The sequence below is a fragment of the Bos mutus genome, chromosome 14 (assembly GCF_027580195.1).
Source record: "Bos mutus isolate GX-2022 chromosome 14, NWIPB_WYAK_1.1, whole genome shotgun sequence".
NCBI classification, from domain to species: Eukaryota; Metazoa; Chordata; class Mammalia; order Artiodactyla; family Bovidae; genus Bos; species Bos mutus.
Window position 1 is genome coordinate 70986078 of NC_091630.1, and position 22933 is coordinate 71009010.

Here is a 22933-nt window from a genome sequence, read left to right on the forward strand (position 1 = left end):
GAGAAAATTAAAGATATGCAACTTAGGTTAATTTTAAAACATGTTTGTGTCACGGATTTCATAGTAGATACTTTAATCTGTAAAAGTGAAGAAGGCCCAAGCTTCTCTGTCCTCAGCCAGCGTGCTAGGGATTGGGGAGCACATGAAAGGCACCACGCTCACAGTCAGGTATGCAGCTGGGTGCCGAGAGCTCAGAGGGAGGGACTTGAGGAGATGCCCCTGGCGCTGCACAGGGGCTAAGGGAGCAGAGCCTGGGCGCCTCTGACCTGTCACTCCCTCTCCTCCACTACCAGTCCCTCCCTTTCTGCTTCCGAACTGTCAGGCCCATGCACTTCACCTGCCCACCACCCTCCCCGGTTGTTAGCTGTTAGCACCTGTCTGGGCTCTACTAGCAGACTCCTGTGTCGGGGTCCCCTGGACCACTTCGTGCAGGGATTCTCTAGAAGGAATGCCCAGGACTCGGCACATAAAGGCTCTCATGGTTGCGATGCATGACAGCCCAGGGAGAGTGTGACGGCCTGGTGTTCAGAGGGGCCGGGCAGCCCCGGGGGCCCTCTCTCAGGGGCGCAGGCAGGACACATGGAGAGTGGTCTCCCAGGGAAGCTCGTGAGAGACTCAGCGCCCCGCCTTTACGTGGGCCTGGTCCCGTGTGCACCCTGTGCTTGGCGTGTGCCCAGATTCCAGTCTCCCAAACGGAAGGCAAGAGCTCAGCATGGGCCATATGATTTGCACCATTGGCCTCAGGACAGGGAGCTGTCCTGATCAGTAGGGATGGTGGCAGCCCTCCTCGACACCAGCCAGGGGCTAGCCTCAGAGGACAGCGCCGCAGACCCCTGGCTCCCATCCTCTGCATGCCTTTGCCTGTCTTCTCTGCAGCATCGGGAGGGAGCTTTCCTCTCAAAGTCCTGTGTGGATACTGCTGCTCTTGGATAAATGCCCATATCTTTCAGCCGTCTGGGGAGAGGCTGTGCGGCCTCTCCAGCCTTGCTTCTGCTCCCGCGCTCAAGCTTCAGCCACACTGAATGCCCTTCGGCTCCTGGAGCCCACGTCCCTCCTTCAGCAGGGCCCTGCTCAGGTCTCACCCTGCATCACTTCATCTGAAAACCCCCCATCACTCCAGTCCTGGAAGCAGCCCTGTGTTTTTCCGTAACTTATCTGAGTAACAGTCACCTCTCTGCTGCTCTCACTCTTGGGCTTCACTGATGGCCGGGGTCAGGGGGCCTGTAGGCCTGACACGGGACAGTAGGTGGCACCCAGTAGGTACACAGTTGCTGAGCAGGCAAGTGGTGGGGGGGTGAGACCATTTCTCTCAGCTTTTAGGCATTGTTTCACAAACCCAACAACATTTAATAGATATGTATTAATGTTATGAATTAATGGATATTAACTAATTAAAATTATTAATGTTTATTAATTATAAAATCAGGCAAGAAATTCGTGCTCATAATATTTTCAGTTGTAGAAAGTCTTTGAGAGATGACTTTGTGGATTAAATGCACAGGAATTGTAAATATAGACATAAAAGTGAGGAGTAAGGGAGTAGATTAGAAGTGCTAACAGATACTAGAAAGGAGCAGAATTTCCACAAATCACAGAGCGGCAGACGTGTTGTTACCACTGATCAGAGAGGTGTTTGTGAGCAGGTTGATTCAGAAAAGTGCCCCAGCCGACAGCAGAGGACGACGCAACATGCTGTCTGTGGGACAGAGGCAGAGGACCGTGGCCTGTGTATTAGGAACGTGCACCTGTGACCTCCCAATAAATGCAGTTGAGAGGGAATTACGATCAGTCAGGTGGCTGCAGTGGAAGAGGAGCTGGTGGTTTGTTAGAACACTCTGGTTAAACTTTTATTATAGACATACCATTTCAAACATGTAGCAAATTCAGTAAAAGAACTGATGTGTATGGCTTTGTGCTGTAAACCTTCCCCACTCAGTGGGTAAAGAATCCACCTGCAATACAGAAGACCCAGGTTCAATCCCTGGGCCAGGAAGATCCCCTGGAGAAGGGAATGGCTACCCACTCCAGTATTCTTGCCTGGAGAACCCCATGGACAGCGGAGTCTGGTGGACTGCTGTCCGTGGGGTCGCAGAGAGTGACACAACTGAGCGACTAACACTTCCTAGAGGTTGTGCAGTTGCACATTGAATATTTCTAGTTCTCAGAAGGGATATATTAAGCTCCAAGATTTCCAATATAAATTCTGTTTACTAAGGAAAATTCCTGTTCAGTATTTCTAGAGTAAATATTTATGTATCAGAAAAAAAGTTTTCTTTTATGAAAAGAGCAAAATAATTTTGACACCTGAAGACTGTAGGGTTCCTTTTTCCTCTCTGTTTTATGCTTTTTCGAAAAGTTTGAATTGAACTATACTTGGATTTTTTTTTAATGTGCTTAAAACCTTTGACCAAAATATGATTTTATGTGGATGTGTGTGTAAAACACTACCATTGTTGAGCCATTTCATGAAATGAATAACCAGATGTGTTAACCTTACCTGTGTCAGTCTGTAAATAATGACAGTATGTGTCACCATCCTGCCTGCTCTTGATCACACTCTAAACGGCGGCAGGGCCAGTGCCGTGTCCAGAGGACTCCTCAGTCGCGGGCGTCTCCCCTCGGCAGCCCAGCATCTGAAGTGATTCAGGCCATGCGCTACACGCTCAGCAGTGTTGTGGCTCAGCGTTCCTTCCCTCGTCGGCCTGCACTTCTGGTCTTTAAAACGTTAAAGCAGGCTTTAAGGACCTCGGGTGATAGAATCTGGTATTTCACAAAGTCCCCCTCTGGACTGTGCCGTCTCCCTGGGAGAGGGCACAGCCGTCATGGTTCTGGGCAGCTGGCGTGCGTGTGAATGCCAGCAGCGTGGTCTGGAGAGTGGGGCGCTCACGCTTTGCACCTCTGTTCCAGGCTGGCCAACAGCGAGAAGCAGGGCGTGCGCACCCATGCGGTCTCCGTGTCAGGTAAGAGGCCACGTGGGCGGCAGCGGGGTGCCCACAGCGGTGGGAGGGGGCCCCGTGTGTCTGACCTCTGCTCATTCTTATGAGGATTATGTCTTTCTAGGCTAGCTTATGAATGTTAAAGATTAAATTTATTTAATTTTTAAAACTTAAAAGTAACTTTAAAATTTGTATAATTTTACAGTAGTAGATTACTCACAAATTACTTAGAATTCCAAGTTATGTTTCAGTTTTAATGCCATGTTAATTATAGAGTGAAAATGTTTGCTTTCGAAGCTGCCATTATAATTTATGCTTGCAGTTCAAAAATTAACATAATATGCTTTGTGTATTTATTATTTTTTGAAGTTCAAGAGATGTGGAATATTTATAAACAGCTTTTTTTGTTAACAATTAACATAAAATGGTGTTTGAATATTGCTTTTTAAAAGATACAGTTAAGATATTGACATAAGCAGTATCTTAACTATTTACTGGTGTGATGAGCATGGTGTGCTTTCTCTGATATGTTTCTCAAAATACATGTGCCTTTTCCCCCCCATTTAAAAATGTAGAAAATAGAGGAAAGGTGGGAAAAAGCATCTTCTATGGACCCAGGTTTGGCATCTTAAAATACACATGCTAAACATGTGTGTATATACATGTATATATACACGTGTATATCCATATGCACACATATATAGTATGTTCTCATCTATGTCACATTTCTAAAATAACAGATTCCTAAAACTCTACTGTCTGACAGTCTGACTTAGAAGAAGTCTAATTCTTGTTAGTTTAATTTACCTTGAGTGAATTTTTACCTAAAATTTAGTTTTGTGCATTTGCCTAGTTGATGACTGAATTATTTGTTAATGTTCCAGCATACAAATATAATTGCTTATTTTTTTTATCATCCATAAACATCCCACAACCCCCTTCTCAAGAAATATTTGTGTTGGTATTCATGCTTTTGTGCTTAGCAGAGGTCCTCTAGTGAGGAACCTCGTGGGGCAGGTGTGTAGGGGGAGCCCTGCGGCTCAGGAGTCAACCCCTTCCTGATGTGGGGAGAGGCTTGTTTAGTGCCGGAGCTTGTGCTGCCGGGCGGTGCCGGACGCCGGCAGCCTCCCTTCAGCCCAGGGTGACGCACGGGGGCTGAGTAGCTTGGCATCTCCAGTCTGTGGTGGCACAGGAGATTTGGCAGGCAGGGAGCAGGCCCTTCGGGGTTGTGATCTAGTTGGAGAGAGATGCCACCGCCCACCCAAGTGGCCTGGTGGCGGAGAACTTGTCAGCATCAGAGGGTGTTTTGTACCGTGCTCCACAGAAGAGGAGCTATCCAGCCAGCGCTGAGTCATTCCTAAGTGCTCCAGTCCTCCCCCGCTGGACTGGAAGCGAGCCTGGGCGGCCAGCTGGGAGGCACCGGTGGTCCTCACCGACCTGGGCGCCCCTGTGCTCTGCAGGCGCTCTGTGCGATGCTGAGCTGACACACCCTGCCAAGCTCATCACACGACAGGCCTCACGGAAGCTTCGGGTCTCATTTCTTCCATTTCCTAATGTCCTCAGCGTTTTTCCACAGCTGCCCGTTAAGACACTTGTGGGTGTCACCTCTCCCAGCACCCCCGTCCTGATCCGCCTTCACTGTCCTCCCCAGGCACCCTGGACTGGAGTTCACGCTGCAGCCCCTTCTCTACAGCAGCTCTCCGGGTACTCCCCCCTTTATTGAATGTAGGTAGGCGATTCCCTTGGCAGAATCTTTGCTCAGCTCGGCCCCGAGGCTTCCCAACGTCTCTGCGCAGCCCGCCCCCGTCCTCCATACAGGTCTTCACACAGTTCTGTCGAGCGTCTGGCCCCTCTGTTCACCTCCTTCCCCCTGTAGTTCTGCTCAGACTGCTCCACCGGCCAGCACAGCCTTTTCATCATCACACGTCAAAATCTTTCCATTCTTCAGAGTTCAGTGATGCTGTTCCACACGTGGCCACCACTTTGGTGGTTCACGGAACCACCAAACCTTCATTCACAGGCCACAAAGAACGTTCCATGTCCCATGAATATTTAGTGACTGGACGTACCTCTTAGATTCCTGTCACTCCTCCGTCACCCCGCTCATGACTTGCTCCCTTCCATGGAGTTGGACTCACAGCGTGCAAAGACTCTTGAACACGCCATCCCAGCAGTATGGCTGGCCAAGAGCTGCGCCTTGCACTTAGCTCTTAAGCTGTTAAGGTGACACCTAGATGACCAGGACTTCTGCCAAACCTCAAGATTCTTTTTTATCTGGTAGCCTGGAAACCACGCGGGTGTGCTGTGGTTAACCTCAGCCACCCGCAGACTCAGTGGAGCGCCACGCCGGTTCCCCACGCCACAAGCCGATCTGTCTCCAGGATGGTGTGGTGGTGGCTGAGGCTCAGCCTGACTGTGGCCAGCAGTCATGACCTGCTTTTCTGTCATAGTCTATCCTGTCCCACCCCAGCAAACCCTGCAAGGTGGCTATTAGTCCAGTCTTAGAAAGTCCATCATCAGGTGCTGCTCAGTGCCTGCTCTGTGCTAGGCCTTGTTCCAGATGCTGGGGTGCACTGGTGGACGGAGCCAGCTTGCTCCTGTGTGGACCTGATGTTCTGTGCAGGAGACGGAGACGCTGGATGGAAATCAAGCAGGCAGATGCAGAGTGAGGGTAGGGGTCCAGGGACGTCCCTCTGAGCAGTTGACTGAATACAGTGAGACTTGGGGCCTGCGGACACTGGGACAGTGAGCGCCAGGCCCTGCAGTGGGAGCTTGGCAAACTCAGCACCAGCCAGACAGCTGAGAGGCCGGGGCAGGGCAGGCAAGGGCACACCCAGCAGAGAGGTGACAGCTCTCTCCTTATTAGGCACTCAAGGTGCTGTGCATAGCATTAGACATTACCTTGTTAATCCTTGTGACGACCTCCCAGGTCTTTATCGTCTCCCCATTTCACAGACAGGAGGAAAGACAGAGAGGGCTTGTTCAGTGTCACACAGCTTGAAAACGATGGAGCAAGGACTGAACTCAGGTCGTTATTGCCCTCTAGGTTATGTTGCCTTTCAGTAATAATTTAAGGGAGATGACCCCAAGTACAGATGAAGAATCAGCTGGGAAGATGGAGAAAGTGGGACTGCCTGATTCCCTATTTTTTATACAGTCACAACTGAGAAGCTCTTCCCTAGTCTTTAAGGCTGGCTTCAAATGCCACCCCCTCCTGAAGCCCTCCCTGCCTACTCCAGGACCCTCCTTCCTCAGAGTTGTCTCGCCTGCCATACATGCCACTATTGTGGATAATCTTTAAATAGATACGAGCTTAGAAACCTTCTTATCCCCTAGACCACAACTCCATCATAGACAAAGACATGTTCTATTTGTCATTACTGTCTGGGACAGAGTGCTCAGGGATTGTTTTTAGGTGAATCGGCTGCCTGAGCAAGGTGCGGAGATTGGTGCTAGGGCTTGGAGGACTGCACTTTGGTGGGGGGACAGGGAGAAAGGCAGGGACCCTCAGAGTGGATAGTGGCCTCGAGAGCTGCTGGGCTCACAGACTCCCCAAGTGCTGGTCATGATGAACCCTTCTGCATGCACCCCTAGGCAGTTGGGGGCAAGGGGTCCAGAGGCCAGCCAGTGGGAAGGCTGAAGTCTGGATGTCAGCAAACAGTCCCCAGCTCATGATCACGGGTTCCAGGCCCTCCTGCGTATCTCTTTGTGAGGAAGTAGAGTTTCAGACCATCCTCAGTAGGGTCCAGTTTCAGTCCATGTTGAATATACGCAGTCTTGTTTCTGAGAGCTGGAGTTTCTAACGTTAGTTTGAGATGAGCCAGTTTACAGTCCATGTCCAGTATATGCAGTCTCGTCTCTGAGATCTAGAGTTTCGCTCTAATGTAAGTGTGAGATGAGCCAGTTTACAGTCCATGTCCAGTATATGCAGTCTTGTCTCTGAGATCTAGAGTTTCACTCTAATGTAAGCGTGAGATGAGCTGGTTTATAGAAATAGCCCCCAGAATAGAGCATTTCCCTGGGCACCTTCTCAGAGGGCCTAGAGTCAACTTTTCTAGCCTATGTGTATGATTTTAGGAACCGTGTTTCTTCTGGAGCGCAGTTAGCAGTACATGGAAAGGCCTTCGCTTGTCCTAAGGGGTCTGTGTGTGTCAGAGGGGCACCTGGAGTAGGTGGGGGGTTGAGCAACGTTTGTGTGGATGAAGATTCCCCGGAATGCAGGTGCTTTGTTCACTGAATGAAGCTGAATTTTAAATATTCCAAAGGCAGAAACTTTGGTTTTCGGTTGGTTTTTGTGTTTCAAGGTTCTGTTTGTCTGTTTTAAATAACCAGGCCTCTAGTGAAGCAGTGGGACCTTAAGTGTAACAGAAATGCTGATGTCTGTGACAACCACTTCACTGTGCCCGTGGCTCCTGTCACATGTCTGGGTTGTGGTAACGGGGCTGGAGATCAGAAGACCGTGTTCTCTCTTCTGTGTCTGTCACCACAACCAAGGCCATGACCTTTTCCTTTTGTTAGAAATGTTTGGTTTGATTGTCTCTGCTGAGCCCTTGGTGGTGAACACATGTATCACTCTGTAGTGATACTTTGCAATGGGATGTTTATTATAAATTAAAAAAAAAATTTTTTTTGCTTTGTAACCGATTCTTCTGGTTTAGTTGTTAACCTTGCAGCATCATTCTAGCTATTTAAAATTACACATAGTGACTAAAAATTATCCTAAACTAAAAGTTGACAAAATAAATGTCATTTGCATTAAGCTGCTTCGTTACAAATTCTAAAGCAGCTGCTTAATATATGTAGAAGTAGTTTGTGAAGTTCTGTAAAATATTAGGTGGTATGTGGGTTGGTGTTCAGCCGCTAAGTCATGTCTGACTCTTTGCGACCCCATGAACTGCAGCACGCCTGGCTTCCCTGCCCTCCACCGTCTCCCAGAGTTTGTTCAAATTCATGTCCATTGAGTCAGTGATGCTATCTTTAATAATTGCGTTTTTTTCTCCTTTTTTCTCACTGTCTCTGAAGCACTAAGCCTGCAATTCATTCATTGCGCTGCCACTGCTTTGTAAATACAAGTAGTTACTTACCTATGAGTGAGGCTCAGAGATTATGCACACTCACAAGCATTGTCTTGTTTAAGCCTCAGGACAGTCTTCCTCCTTTTCCCACTTCACAGGTGAGCTAGGGTGGTGAGGTGTGGCTCACGTAGCTAGCCAAAGCAGAGAGTCTGGTGGAAACCCAGATCTGGGCTCTGAAACCCACTGTCTTCTCATCACATCACACCGAGATGTTGGAAGGCAGGAGGTGTCGGTGTGAGAAGGGAGGAGTATTTTCCTGGAAGAGTCTGAGTCCGATTTCAGGGTGGTTCTTCTTCCATTTATCAGGAATAGCAATAGCATAGTGTTGACTCATTTCTGACTGTTCTGTTGGAATCCAAATATCTGCCCTACCTTCAAGTTTGAATGAGTTTTTTTCATCTGGTTTACAGCCTAGTTTCACTTTTGGTAACTGATTTAGAAGGTAGTCTCCATCTATACTGAAAGCTTGATTTTAAGTGAAAGCTTTCAGGAATTGTTTAAGTGCCCTAATTTAGAGTACTGTCGCCTAGTACAGGGGTCCCCAAGCCCCCGGACTGCGGACCAGTCCTGGTCCTTGGGTCCTCAGCTTGTTAGGAACCAGGAAAAGGTGAGCCGCAGGCAAGGGAGCCAGGCTTCACCTTCTGCCCCCCTTCACTCAAATGACCGCCTGAGTCACCCCCTCCCTTTGAGTCATAGAAATACCGTCTCCCTTAAATCTAGTTCTTGTTGCCAAAAAAGTTGGAGGTTGCTGGCCTATTACCTGTGAGGCTAATTTTTGTAAATTATGTGTCTTATGACATAATTTAATCAAACTAATGCAACTGATGGTTTTTATGTGCACTGGTGGCTTACCTGGTAAAGAATCCGCCTGCAGTGAGGGAGACCTGGGTTCAATCCCTGGGTTGGGAAGATCCCCTGGAGAAGGGAATGGCTACCCACTCCAGTATTCTGTCCTGGAGACTTCCACGGACAGAAGTCCATGGGGTCACAGAGTCGGACATGACTGAGCGACTTTCATTCACCCACTCATGTGGTAAGTATTGGGGGTTTGACTTATTCACAGTACTTGTCTTACTGGAAATGCTTCTGATTCCGACAGTCATAACTAGAGTCCTGCGGTCAGTGTGGGGTTAGGAGAGACGTTTAGAGGTCTCTGGCTGGGTGGGGGCAGGGTGATTGATCGTGTTGTACCTGAATGAGGAAGTCGTGATCGGCAGAATACCTTTGCCCCCACCCCCCACCCCCTGTGCTGTCTTCTTCCTCCCAGGACCTCTCCTTGCACCATTGTTACAGCATCTGGACTCTCCCTCCTCGCACTATTGTTACAGCGTTTGGACTCCCTTTGCCTCTCTTGAGATTTGAGGCTGCTGCCTGATTGCAGCCCTCTCCTCTCTGGCTTCTACAGGAGTCCCATGGGTTCTGAACTACCCACAGCGTGTGTTGTAGGCTAATGCCCTGAAGAAGCACCCAGAGCCAGGCTGGTTTCCTGCTCCTCAGCTGCAGGCTGGAGATGGGCAGACACATACAGGACCCCCAGCGGGGACACTTTCAGATGAAAAAGAATCCGAATGAGATCGGAGCAATCATGAGTGCAACAGAAATTTACAGAGGATATTTACTCGGGTAAACTTCCAGGCCACAGATCTGTCCTCAGGCCCTGTGGACGGAGTTTCCAGAGTAGAGTGTGCCCTGCTGCTCCTTGTTGGCCCCACTCAGTGAGGGGCTGTGTGCTGCTGCTTCCTCAAGAGCACTCTGACCTGTATGTTCCAAGCTCTGGCCTGTAGGAAAGCGTCCCTCATGGTGGCCAGGGTTTGGGAATATTTGGCTGATGAGCCATCTTATTCTCCTTGCTCCTGAGAAATCTGTATGCAGGTCAAGAAGCAACAGTTAGAACTGGACATGGAATAACAGACAGCTTCCAAATCGGGAAAGGAGTATGTCAAGCCTGTATATTGTCACCCTGCTTATTTAACTTATATGCAGAGTACATCATGCGAGATGCCAGGCTGGATGAAGCACAAGCTGGAATCAAGATTGCCAGGAGAAATATCAATAACCTCAGATACCCAGATGACACCACCCTTATGGCAGAAAGCAAAGAACAAAAGAGCCTCTTGATGATAGTGAAAGAGGAGAGTGAAAAGTTGCATTAAAACTCAATATTCGGAAAACTAAGATCATGGCATCCAGTCCCATCACCTCATGGCAAATAGATGGGGAAACAATTGAAACAGTGACAGACTTTATTTCGGGGGGCTCCAAAATCACTACATATGGTGACTGCAGCCTTGGAAGAAAAGCTGTGACCAACCTAAGTAGCATATTAAAAAACAGAGACATTACTTCACCAACAAAGGTCCGTCTAGTCAAGGCTATGGTTTTTCCAGTAGTCATGTATGGATGTGAAAGTTGGACTATAAAGAAAGCTGAGCGCCAAAGAATTGATGCTTTTGAACTGTAGTGTCGGAGAAGACTTGTGAGAATCCCTCGGACTGCAAGGAGAGCCAACCAGTCCATCCTAAAGGAGATTGGTCCTGAATATTCATTGGAAGGACTGATGCTGAAGCTGAAACTCCAATGCTTTGGCCACCTGATGGTGAAGAACCGACTCATTGGAAGAGATCCTGATGCTGGGAAAGATTGAAGGCAGGAGGAGAAGGGGACAACAGAGGATGAGATGGATGGATGGCATCACCGATGCAATGGACGTGAGTTTGAGCAAGCTCCGGGAGTTGGTGATGGACAGGGAATCCTGGCCTGCTGCAATCCATGGGGTTGCAAAGAATCAGACCCGACTAAGCGACTGAACTGAACTGAATGAATAAACTTTGATAATCTTAAAATTTATTATTATTAATACAAGAAGCCCAAGTATCATCGTATTAAATATAAAAACAGATATTGTCCAAAGACCCAATTTTGGGGATTGGTTGTTTTTTCTTTTTTTCATTCATAGAGAAAAATTTTAAAGGAAGGCTTGAAACTTTTAAAATATAAATTCCGGAATTTGACCTCATTGCTTTCTAGTCATGTGTCATGGATGCATAATAATTGTGGGGTTTATTAAAAATCAAACTGCATGATATAAGATAAAATGTATATGATATTTTTACATGCAAGGGATCATGTGAATGAATGGATATTGTTGTGCTTTTGAATTTTTAGCTTCTTAACTCTTTATCCTGGGAATTTCCAAATATAATACAGAAGTAGAGAGAGTAGAACTAGGTAGTGAATCTCCAGATACTCATCACCCAGATTCAGTAACTAAAATCCAGTCACTTCATCCCTGCCTCCACCCTCTTATTCCTCATTGATTGTCTTCCCTCATAGCTCAGTTGGTAAAGAGTCTGCCTGCAACGCAGGAGACCTGGATTCGATCCCTGGGTTGGGAAGATCCCCTGGAGAAGGAAATGGCAACCTACTCCAATATTCTTGCCTGGAGAGTCCCGTGGACAGAGGAGCCTGACAGACTATAGTCCATGGACTCGCAGAGTCGGACAAGACTTAGAGACTAAACCACCGCCTCTGATTGTCTTAAAGCACCTCTAAGGCATAGTCATCTGTAAGTGTTTCTAGAAGATGAAGACTTTTTAAAAGCAGTTTTATTATACTGTAAGAAAGCTAACAGTAATTCCTTAATGCCAACTGTCATTCCGTGTTGCGATTCCTTAGTTTTAAGGCCTTGTCACTCTTGGTGGTGTCCAGTTGGGGGTCAGACAGGCGGTGCTGGATGAGCTTGGCTGTGTACCCCTCCAGTCTCTGTGCACTGTCTGTATGTATCTGTGGAGGAAATCACGTCCCTCACACCGCGCCCCACGCCCTGAGTCTGGCCGATTGCAGTTCTGTGACGCTGTGCTGAGCAGGTCGCTCTCTGGCCCCTGTATTCCTGAATTTCCTGTACTCTGGTCGTTAAGGTTGAGAGGAGTTTGGTCAGGGAGTTGGGTATGGGCTGAGGGAGGCAGGTGGGCAGATCTCAAGGACTCAGGTTGTTGAGATCACAACACACCCTGCGGAAATGTGACCAAATTGTTTCCATTCTTCTCATTTCCGCTCCTAACGTGGACTGATGGCAGCAAGCTGCCGCCATCCTCATCCTGACCCTGCCCTCCCCGGGCCTGCCCCTGGAGTCCTCACCTTTGTTGACGGGAGCCTGTGGAGCTGCGGCTTCTCCGTCACGTGGTGTCGCCCATGCATATCAGAGGGTGGGGCCGCCCTTGTACTGACCCCACTGCCACGTGTCCGCTGTTGCCCTCACCGCATCGCAGTTGTCACGTCTCCAGCTCCAGGAGGGCTGGCATGTGTCTCCTTCATCCAGCAAGTGCCTGATAGAGAGTTGACTTTCAAGAGAGTTTTCAGTACATGAATGACAGTGAATGAGGAGCGGATGCTGGTAGACGGAGGGCTTCGGAGCCTTGTGTTCAGATACCCTGGCTCCAGTTTTTTATGTGAAAGCAGTTTATTTGAGGTGTACACTTAAGGTCTGTGTCTTTGCTGATGGTTTGGGGGAAAGTGCTGATAAAGCTCTTTTACAAATCAAGAGCTGCTAGTTCTCTGCACTGTTCTCTTTGCAGTTGAACGTTAGCTGCTCACGAGAGCCTGTGTCCATCGGTCTCTGTTGCTTGTGCCGTCGTGTGTCAGCTTTATTCTTCGTAAAGGCACTATACCTTTGCTCGCTCCGCTGGCTTTGTGGATCTGGCCAACCTCTTCATGTCTTGCTTATAGTTTCAGTATCTAGTGCTACTCTTTCCTAAGAGGGAAAACTGCATTTTAAAATATTAATGTCTCTCAAGTCAATTATATTAAGAAATCAAGTGTACCAGTAGTCACATAAAAGCATTGCAACTTTGTACTTGTCTTTATAGCTATGCCTTACAATGTAACATAAGTTTTCTCTGGTATTGAAATAATGTGTTTCTGTTTTTCTCTTCCCTCCTCCTGCCTCTGTATAAGGAGTCAGTCACTGCCAACCTAAGGTTAAGAAGGCTAGGCGCTTCCTCCCCTTGGTCTTCTGTGCCCACGAACCTTCTTCTGCGGGTACTGCACTCAGCTTTTGCACAGGCTCTCCTCTTAACCACAGCTGATCACAGCGGCCAGGCGGCAGCCTAATGATGCTTATAGATGGTGCCTGCCCCGGGGTCAGTGTAGTGCTGCCCGGCAGGGGCTGTGGGCTGGGGTTCAAGGTGACTGTCTGTGGGCCGTCCTGATAGAAGACTCTGCCTGTTCGCTGGTGTTTAAATGCATGACAGGGCGAGGAGTCTCTTCCTGTGTGATCTCAGTGTTTTCCCAAAGGGGCCGGCAGGTACCACACCTTTGCCTCGTGGGTGTCCTAACACAGCATGTGAGTGATGGAGGAGGATGGTCCCAGTGAGCCCCGGGGTCTCCTCGCCTGCTTCGTGGGCAGATATTCAGGGATGCTGCAGAGGACGGGCAGCCAGGGCCCCGGAAGCGTTATCTAGGAGAGGGAGATGGTGAGGGTGTAGCAACCTGGACGGTTCTTCTGCAGACGCTGTGTAGATGTGAGTGGAAGTGCATCGGCAGAGCCCCAGGAGGAGCGGCCGGAGCCCCGGGGCTCCCTGCGGAGGCCTTCTGAGGGCTGTTCCCTGCGCACACACTAATGACCCGCGGTTCCCATTTCTGTCCAAGAGGATGCACGTTCTCTGAGGATAGTAGACTTGTCTTTAACATTTAATGGTGAGAAGCAATCAAATTAGCTTTGCTTAATGCGGCAGAAATGCACCTAAACTGCTGTTTTCCTGGGGTAATGTGAGGAGGCTTCACACTTGCACTAATGCCCTCAAGTCAAGTAAACATGCTGACTCCTCCATCCTGCAGTCTTTCTTTTACCTTTTGAATTAGACTGGGGTGGGGGCTGGTTTTTGTGTTTTCCTTACACTTTGATTTGCTTGTCATTTTAATAGTGTTTTCCCTTCTCTCCCCCTCCCTTCCTCTCTCTCCTCCCCTCCCCTTTCCCTTCCTCTCCCTTTCTTTGCATGCCACCCGGATCCACAGATGAAATTAGTGGGGACGGTAATATTTATTTTCACGTTTGTGTTACTAATGTGAGATGATTATTTATGGATATAAATACCACTCAGTTTTTAATGAAAGGCAAAATGTGGCTTAGATCCAACAGAGCATGTGTGAAACCAGTGATGGTGTGAACCGGTGATCTCTTTAGAGTTGCTCAGGGCTTCAACCGAAGAAGGGTCACCGTCGGCTTCTTTACCACGTCTCACTGGTAAACTTGAGTTGTGCATGTTCATAGAGAATTTTAGGGATCTCATTATTAGAACTAAAGGTAAAGGGAAATTGTCAAAACTGTGTGATTCCTCAGTAAATGGGAGAGGGTCACACACTTTGCCACATTCGTGTGTATAGTTGGGAGTGGCGTGGCAGGAAGGACAGGAGGAAAAGTATTTCTAAGAGTCACAGAGACTGAAGCAGCTGCGGAACTGTCTGTAGCGGTTGTTTTTTCAGGCAGTCGAGGACACCACTCCATAAACTAGAAAGTTAAGAGTCACGTGCAGTGTCTTGTTTTCATTTCCCTTGTGTGCTGCCTGCATGAAGCTTTGTACTCTTTTATAATAAGGAGTGAGATTTTATAAACTAAAATTAAGGGGGATTACACTTTTCCTCACTATTCAATGAGAAAAATGCTTTGACTGAAGCTTCCGTCTGTGCTCCTGTCTGTTGGGTTGGTGACGTGATCCTTATGGGCAAAGTGCTTGCAGCGAAAGGTCTGAGCTACGTGTGACGGGGAGGGTGTCAGCCTCCCGGGCCTTGCAGCCGGAAGCTCTGCGCTCTGTGTCCCGGCTAATTGCTTGGTGGTGGCTGGCTGGAAGCTCCTCCGTGGAGGGTTCCCTGTGTGTCTGCCCTTTATCTGTGTGACTGCCGAGTCCCCCAGCAGGGATTCCGAGTGTAGCTAGGTGTTGTCTTCACTGGTGAGCAGAGGGGTGAGAGACTGACTGTCCAGGGCTTCTGGATGGGCGGCAGGGCCCAGGCTCCAGCCTCGCCAGCTCACCAGCTGGGTGACCTGTAGCAAAGCACTTGCCCCCTGGAGGCTTCATGTGTAGAGGCCTCGGTGGTGGTTTGAGGATTACTGTGAAAACATACAAATTTAAACAGATGAGTACAAGCAAGTGGTTATTACCACGTTGTTTATCTAAAGAAAACTTTTTGGTGCACTTTCCCCACATTTGGATTTCCCAGTACTATGAATCAGGGTGAGTATTATCCTCATTTTACAGGTGAGTCTGCTGAGCCCTAAGGGTTTAATCCCTGAGTCTAAGGCAGGGATCCACAAACTAAGGCCCAAAGTCCAATTATAGCCCACCCCTGTTTTTGTATTGCTCCTTGAGCTAAAAAGGATTATTATGTATTTTTTTATTATGTATTTTTAAATGGTTGAGAGGAAAATCAAAGAATGTGGCATCAAAACTATGTGAAATTCAGATTTCCGTGTCCATCAGTAAGTTTCATCGAAACACAGTCATACCTTCGGTCATGACCAGTCTGCTCACCCCTGCAATTTAAGCGGCAGAGTTAAGTGGTTGCAGTGGAGACTGTGAGCAGCAAGTCTAAAATACCTACTCTCTGACCTTGTACAGAAAAAGTGTGCCGACCCTGGTGCAGGTCACAGCACTGGTTAACGTCACAGAGCAAAGCAGCACCCTTCCTGGCTTCCTGAAGGCCCTCCTCCCCTGGCCCCCACCCCCTCCGCCTGCTGTCCGTGCAGCCTCCAAGGCTGACCGCAGGTTCGCCTGTCCAGGTGGTGTGAGGAGCTGTGATCGCTCAGTCGCACTGCACTGCTGGGCAGTGGCGTCCCCCTGCATGCGCTGCTCTGGGGGCGGTGCGTCCTCAGGCCCCCTGAGGGCAACAGGCCTGGCGGTGTAAGTGGGGACAGACTCACACCGCCCGCCCCCTTCCCCACCAGGGGACTGAGGGCACCCAGGAGGTTGGTGGGCTGCAGATCCTGGTCCAGTTCTGATATTTACATCCAAGTGTCCGCTGCCCCGTCCCTCCTGCTCCAGACTGGCCCTTCCCAGGGCCTCCAAGATGCATCAGGCCTTTGGGTGACAGAGCAGAACCCGTGTGCGTGTCCAGGTTTCTGGAGCGACTTTACTAGGTCTCGCTCACCATCTTTGAGAATGAGAACTTGATACTTTTCTTTCCTCATTTCAGTTGTCAGTTTCTGTCCTTTTAACATGTCTTCCCATCATTTTTATTTTACCACATACTATGAAAACAAACACTGTAAATTACAGTGTTATCCAGGGTTTCAGAGGTCACCATTTTTCAAAGTATTTATTTTGAAATATTCAACTCATGGTCTGAAAAACCTTTCAGATTACAGTGTTACCCATGGTTTCAGAGGCCTCCATTTTTCAGAGTGTTCATTTTGAAATATTCAACTCATGGTCTGAAATTGTCTCCCAAGTACACAGATCCACAAAAGCCTACCTGGGCACAGCCCTGGAACAAAAGCTGGACCCACATTGGGGGTGAAGTCCCCAAGCACACTTAGGGGAGCACGCTGAGGTCTCAAGACGGAGGGGGTCTGGTCTCACAAGACGAAGCCCCCAGAAATGCGGAAGGTGACAAACAGCAGAGCTTGGAACGCAGTGGCCCGGGCGCCCTCCTACAGGGCCCCTCCAGGGCCTCTGGGGGCCTCAGATTCCAGCCTGGGAAACAGGATGATGAGAGCAGGACCCACCATGTACGATTTTCCCGAGGTTAAGCAATGGTGCGTGTATTGTTTGTGATGGTGTCTGGCAGGTGCCCAGGTCTCCGTTAGCCGTGGCCACCATGATTAAGTGGAGCACACTCAGCTCTTCCCTTCATTTGTGCCGAGATCTTTCAACCTGCCTCCTTTTCCCTTATGTTTTCCTCCTACCGTATTTGGGGGCCAGATGGTTTCATCAGAGTGGACTCCAGTTGTTCAGGGACCGTTGAGTATGAAAAAGTACCTCTCATATCAGTGTCGTACTAGCCCATCATCCTAAAAACCAGGAAAGAAAAATGGAAAGTAGAACCAAATCCATATCAAGAGTTCTTGGGGAAATCCGCCAAGTATCTCACTTGAAAAGCCCTACGTAGAAGGTCACGGTAAACCTTTGTAGGTGCATGTGCCTTCACCAATGTTGGCCCTGCCCCGTGAGAACCAGCCTGAGAAGAACACAGCAGCGAGAGCTCCCTGTTCACCTGGTGTCACAGTATCCACACCCACATTCATCACGAGTGATGCCCGGGTGTTTTGGATAATCCCCAGAGCTTTTTTTTGTAGCATTCACATCACACCAAGACACAAAAACTGCAGACTCTTTCTTGTGATGGTGTAAACAAAAGTGTATGCAGCTTGTTTTTTTCCCAAATCAGTTTTGTGTGCCAGCCTGATGTATGAGCCTTCTTCTTCTTTCTCCCTGAGAGCAGTTCAGAGGTTGTCTGTTTGCCGAGGGTTTTATAAAAAGAGGCAGTCCTGGGAGCCGCTGCAGCCCCACCCAGAGGGCTCCTGCCAGGGAGGCCTCAGAAGCAGAGGGCACCAAGGAGATCACAGCCCTCAGTCACCCGTTGTCTTCAGGGCCCACCGCAGCTTGATGTGTGTCTCTGTGATCCTCATGACAATCCCCGCAGGCAGACATGTTCTCATCGGACACATGAGGGCACCGCTGAAGCACAGACAGGGCTGTGGGCGCCCGCATGCAGCTCTGCCTGGCCTGGCCCCGCCGCCTCAGGCTCGCAGCCCCCCTTGCGTGCCTGGAGTGCACGCCTTGTTTCTGTTCAGTGAGCGCTCGCCCGGCGCCTCCCCAGTGCCAGCTCTGGTTTGCAGGCTGAGAACAGGACAGTGGATGAGCTGCAGCAGGGCCCGCTGCCCGGGGGCTCCGCTCCCAAGATCCAGAGGACCAGCAGAGAGCTGGTAGTGACAGGCCCTGAGCAGAGCACGTTGGGCAGCGCGACTGAGAGTGGCTGGGGGCCAGGAGGGGTCTCTGAGCAGACGGCAGACACTGTTCTTTAGGGAAACGAAGGACAGGCAGACAGTGGCCCCAGCGGCCCTGGGAAGCCCGCTGAGTCCTGGGCCCCTGACATCTTAGTGGAGCCAAGAGCCCAGGGCAGGGGCTGACGATGACTCCAGGGCAGCTGTGGTAACAGGGCGGCTGGCAGGGGAGGCACAGCCAGAGTTCTGGGCAGTTTTGCAGCAGAATCCAGCCTCCTCAGGGTCAGCTGATGTGTGTTGCCCCTGAGCGGGGTGGGTGTGTGGTGTATGTGAAAGAGGACCGTGGGGGTGGTCTGTGGGTGCAGGAGATCAAGTCGCCACACTGCCGACAGTGTGGACGGTTGAGGTCCGCCTGTGTGGCCTTAGCCTGACACGGTCCCCCACTTAGTCCTCTTCCTCACCCCAGCCTTGGCGGCACACTCTGTCCCCAAATTTCATTTCGCAGTTTCCGCTCAGCCACCTTACCCGAAAGCAAGGCTGTGGACCTAGAAACCACCACCACTCCTGGTATCCACTGAGAACAGGATAGGAGAGAGAAATGTAGGAATGTAAGGTGTGGGATAGATTAAATAATTTTTTTCTTTAATCCTGAAAGTAGTAATATTTATAAACACATAAGAATAATATAAATTATCCACCTGTCATACAGGGCTTAGGAATAGGTCACATTTGCCAAATACCTAAAGGAATGCCTGTTTATGGACTTTATGTTCTGCCAGTTGAATTTGTTGTTACTTGAATTACTTTTAATGATGATGACAAATTGAGAAATGAATTCTTCGAACTACTTTTACATTTGATCTCAGTTGTTAGCATAGCAGTATGCAGAATAGTTGATGTTCTAGTGACTATAAACAGTATATAGTCTCTGTTGTCTTTGGTTTCTGTAATTTTAATATCTGAATGAAGTAATAATGGAAGCACAGAAGAGAGCACTTTTAATTCTTTAGAACTTAGAGCCTCTCCTGGCCCAGCAGCTTAAACCCTGTGCACAGAGCTACTCAAGGTTTTCCTCTTTGCAGTACGAGAAAAACATAGAAGACCCGAGTGATTTTCCAGTGTAATTATTATCCAAGTGAGTGCGTGTTTACCTCAAAAGGAGTTTTCCCACCATTAATATGGAAATGGGTCGTTAAGTTCCTGCATTACTGAGAGGAATTGGTGGAAGCATTGGAACTTACACCAGGGAAGAACTCGGTTTCTATGCTATTCTGATTTTATTATTTTTGACACATCTTTTACCCTTTTGACATGAATAGACACTGTTCAAATATCTGAGTGAAAAGTTACAAGAGCAATTCCTGGGTTGCTTTCACCCTGAACAGATAAAGTAAGGTATCTCAAACGTCCACATGCCATTTTGTTTTCCGAAGAACATGGAGAATATGCTGTGAGGTCTGGTTGCGAATGAAGTCTGAGCTGTGCTTGGAGAAGCCCCAGCAGACGGCGGTGGGGCTCTACACGTGTGCTGGGTGTAGGGAGGCGGGCTTCACGGTCAGCCCAGCTGCTCGGTGCGTTTGAGTCGTGCACACAGTCGTTTCCTGTCTTCTGTTTTCCACAAGGGTTTTCTGTGTCAGTCTGTGTGCTCTCTGAGGAACGAGTCTGTGTATTGTGACATGGTGGACCATGATGTCACCTTTATTTCCATAAATGACTCATGTGTGCACAAAAATTGAGTCATAGTGTTGTAAGAATATGTCAGCATAGCAGGGGATGCAGGCAGATCATTTTGCCTTCTCAAATTAGTTCAAGGCCAGGGGGTCGGAGATTTAACCTCTTCCAACATACATGTTTCCTGTCCTACAGAAACGGACGATTATGCCGAGATCATAGATGAAGAGGACACTTACACCATGCCCTCCAGTGAGTAGCTTTTGGTTTTGCTCCTGTTCAGATTTGACAGAGTTTTAAATATCTTGTGTTTAAATGTTTTAGATGTTTATTGTCCTTTTAATAGCTTATTGAGTTCATAGTAGAAATACTCTCTGCAGCCTTCCGTGCCCACTGCCAGGTCAGAAGCCTGAAACTCAAATATCTATCATAAGTCAGTTCAGTTATGGGGATTTTGTAATCTTATGTTCTTGCTCTGTGATAATATATAACCTTTAATGATTAAAGCATTTCCTGTCTGTAGGAAATTAGTATTTAAACACACACACACATACAGTTCTTTGAATGCACACCTTTTAATGAATCACATTTCCCCTCTGAGGTTTCATTTCTTATTGCCCTTGACTAAGCAATTACAAAGAGCTTCCTGCGTCCAGTCCTTCCAGCTTGGGGTGGGAGGTGTGGGGAGAGCAGGATTCCTCGCCGCCCCTCGCCCCGCAGCAGCCCGGCAGTGTCACCCTCTGTTTCTCTGCCATGCGGCATGCTGGTGAGGAGAGCCTGGGAGCCCCAGCTCTCCAGGTCGGGTGTATATAGTCCCAGCTCTGGGAAATTTCAAGGGCGTGTCTCAATTAAAAAAAAAAGTTAACCCTACCTGTTAAAGAGGCCTGACTAGGAGTCCTCATTAAGCCTTCAAGGCCTAATAATTCAGCATCTAATATCCTGGTTTTAGTAAAGCTCTGTGTGTTTGTAAAATGTTTCAGGTGCTTTACCCTGTTATATAAATATTTTGAAAGTTGTTCTCAATAGATTTCCTACACATGTTGAGATATACCAAAATAGAGAGAAATAGCCCAGTCCAACTCAACCCTGTGGGTATCCTGCGGGGAAAAAGGTGGGGGTGGGGGGGCTGAACTTCTTTCTAAGGGCTCCTGGGTTGGTGATTTGAAACGGAGGCAAGAGTTGAGACTTAAATGGGTTTACTGTGACTCACGGTAGCAATTTGGAGAAATGTTTAAATTTTGGTTTCAAGGTTTGGTTAGCCACTTAGTCTTTTGTACATTCTTGCAGACTATCCAAATTTTTATTAGTATATTATTCATAGTTGAGTAGTAGATGTCCAACATGATAGCTTTTATCTAAACCCCAGAAAAACGGGTTATGGTATAAGGAGTTTGTGGGATAGAAACGCAAAGCGTTGCGTATCACATTGCGTTAGCTTGAGGATATTGTGTTGTCACTCATGTTTGGTCCTCTTTTTTAACTCCTGTTAGTAGTCAAAATATTTGACAAAGTAAATATTGAAATGTACTCTCCAAGTTTGTTGTTGTTAACCTGATTGCTATTAGTTATTTCTAAGCAAGGTCTTCACTTTTTTTCTCTCTTAATTGCTATACAGAAAGCTATGGAATAGATGAAGGTAACAGGATTCCTTTAAAATAACTGCATTTGCTTGCAATTGCAACCCATGGAATGATACGGGATGTCTCAGTTTCCAGTTAACTTTTATTTTTAAACTTTTTCATTGGTTTACTCATGCTGTTAAATCAATGGAACTACCAGCTAAAGTGATTTTAAAGAGGAAAATGACCATCTAAAATTTGGGTTGAATTTTCCATGTGATTTCTAATTTGACAAATTAGAAGAAATCAAAATACCAAGCAGGTCATTGGATTAGAATCATCACCTAGGTCCCCAGTGGGTAGTTTCTTTCCATGTGCCTCCAAATAATTGGATTTGTATAAATCATGACAATTGATTACATTAATTTGAGGCTGATGCTGTCAAAAATATAAAATACTCGTAATCTATTATGTGATACATTCAACCTCGTTCCCAAATTTTCTGACTTAAAGCTGGTCCTAGAAGCTACCTCTTTAAACTCGTTTAGCTCTGTGAATAATATAGATAGGATTATAATGAAGTGGAACACTCTTAAACTTTTAAAAAACAAACTTATTCATGCCACAATTTTTTCCTTCCATGTCTACAGACTTTAGTTACTTGTGAAATAATTGCTTTAAATAACCATTTTTTAGACTTCATATATTAATACCTGAACTAATAGTATATATTAATCAAACATATATAAACTTAAAGTTGGAGCAATTATTTAGCAGACTATTGAATTAATCAACTGAATCAGACATTCAAAAATATGAGAAAAAAACCCTACCTTGTGTAAAACTCATCATTTTGATAATTTAAGCAGTGCCGTAACAGTTACATAAATTCCTTTTAAAATACTCGTTTAAGAGAATTCCACTCTGTTTAAAGCATTTTCATAGAATGATGTGCCACCAGTGAAATTCTTACTCATCGATGGTGATGAAATGTGTCCCATGTTTTCTGCACTGGGAATGTTGCACTGAAGTGTCTTCTGGTGTGTGGATCGTGTTTTGCAGCCAGGGACTACGAGATTCAGAGAGAAAGAATAGAACTCGGCCGGTGCATCGGAGAGGGCCAGTTTGGAGACGTGCACCAGGGCACCTACACGAGCCCGGTAGGTCCTGTCGGGCGGCTCCCTGCCGTGCCTGCGCCGCCTCCTGCATGGCCTGCTCCTGTCTATCCTCATGAGGCCCTGCTTCTTCAGGGTATTTGCCATTGTCCTCTGCAAGGCTTATCATATACGTCAATTCACTTGCTATGTTCAGAAACCCAAACTGGCAAAATTAGCTCCTGAGAGCTGGGTCTGTCTTTTATTCGTTCTAATCTTTCATTCAGCCTCTGTCATCAGTAACAGTTCTATAGCCCTCTGCCCACATGCTGCCCCGAAATCTCAGGCTTAGCATCCATCTGAAGCCATGCATCTTTAGAGGGCAGTGCTTCTTTTGCATTTCTTTACTGTCTTAAGAAAGCACCATGTTCAATATTTGAGTGTGAATTGACAGGAGTGACTAATCTATGGTCTTAGAAAAGTTTCTGTTGTTTTTCAGTTCTCTTGTAAAAATGGGCATTTTGTATCATTTCTGAAATATATCAGTCAGCCTTAGGTTCACACAGAGGTAGAAGTCATGGTTCTGGTCCTAGAAGTTTGCCGTCTCAAATTCAGAGCAGCGTGGTGTGTCACTGGAGACTGTCAGAAGGCCCCAAGCTCAGGC

The 22933-nt window shown here is 47.6% G+C and overlaps 1 protein-coding gene across 1 annotated transcript in view; it reads left to right on the forward strand.

Annotated features, from left to right (window-relative positions):
- The window catches only part of PTK2 (protein tyrosine kinase 2), a 192929-nt gene that overhangs the window by 120259 nt on the left and 49737 nt on the right, over positions 1 to 22933 (forward strand). Inside the window, 6 exon segments of the mRNA XM_070382716.1 lie at positions 2908 to 2960; positions 12965 to 13048; positions 14024 to 14041; positions 19812 to 19868; positions 21232 to 21252; positions 22238 to 22335. Coding sequence (XP_070238817.1) covers positions 2908 to 2960; positions 12965 to 13048; positions 14024 to 14041; positions 19812 to 19868; positions 21232 to 21252; positions 22238 to 22335 — 331 coding nt within the window.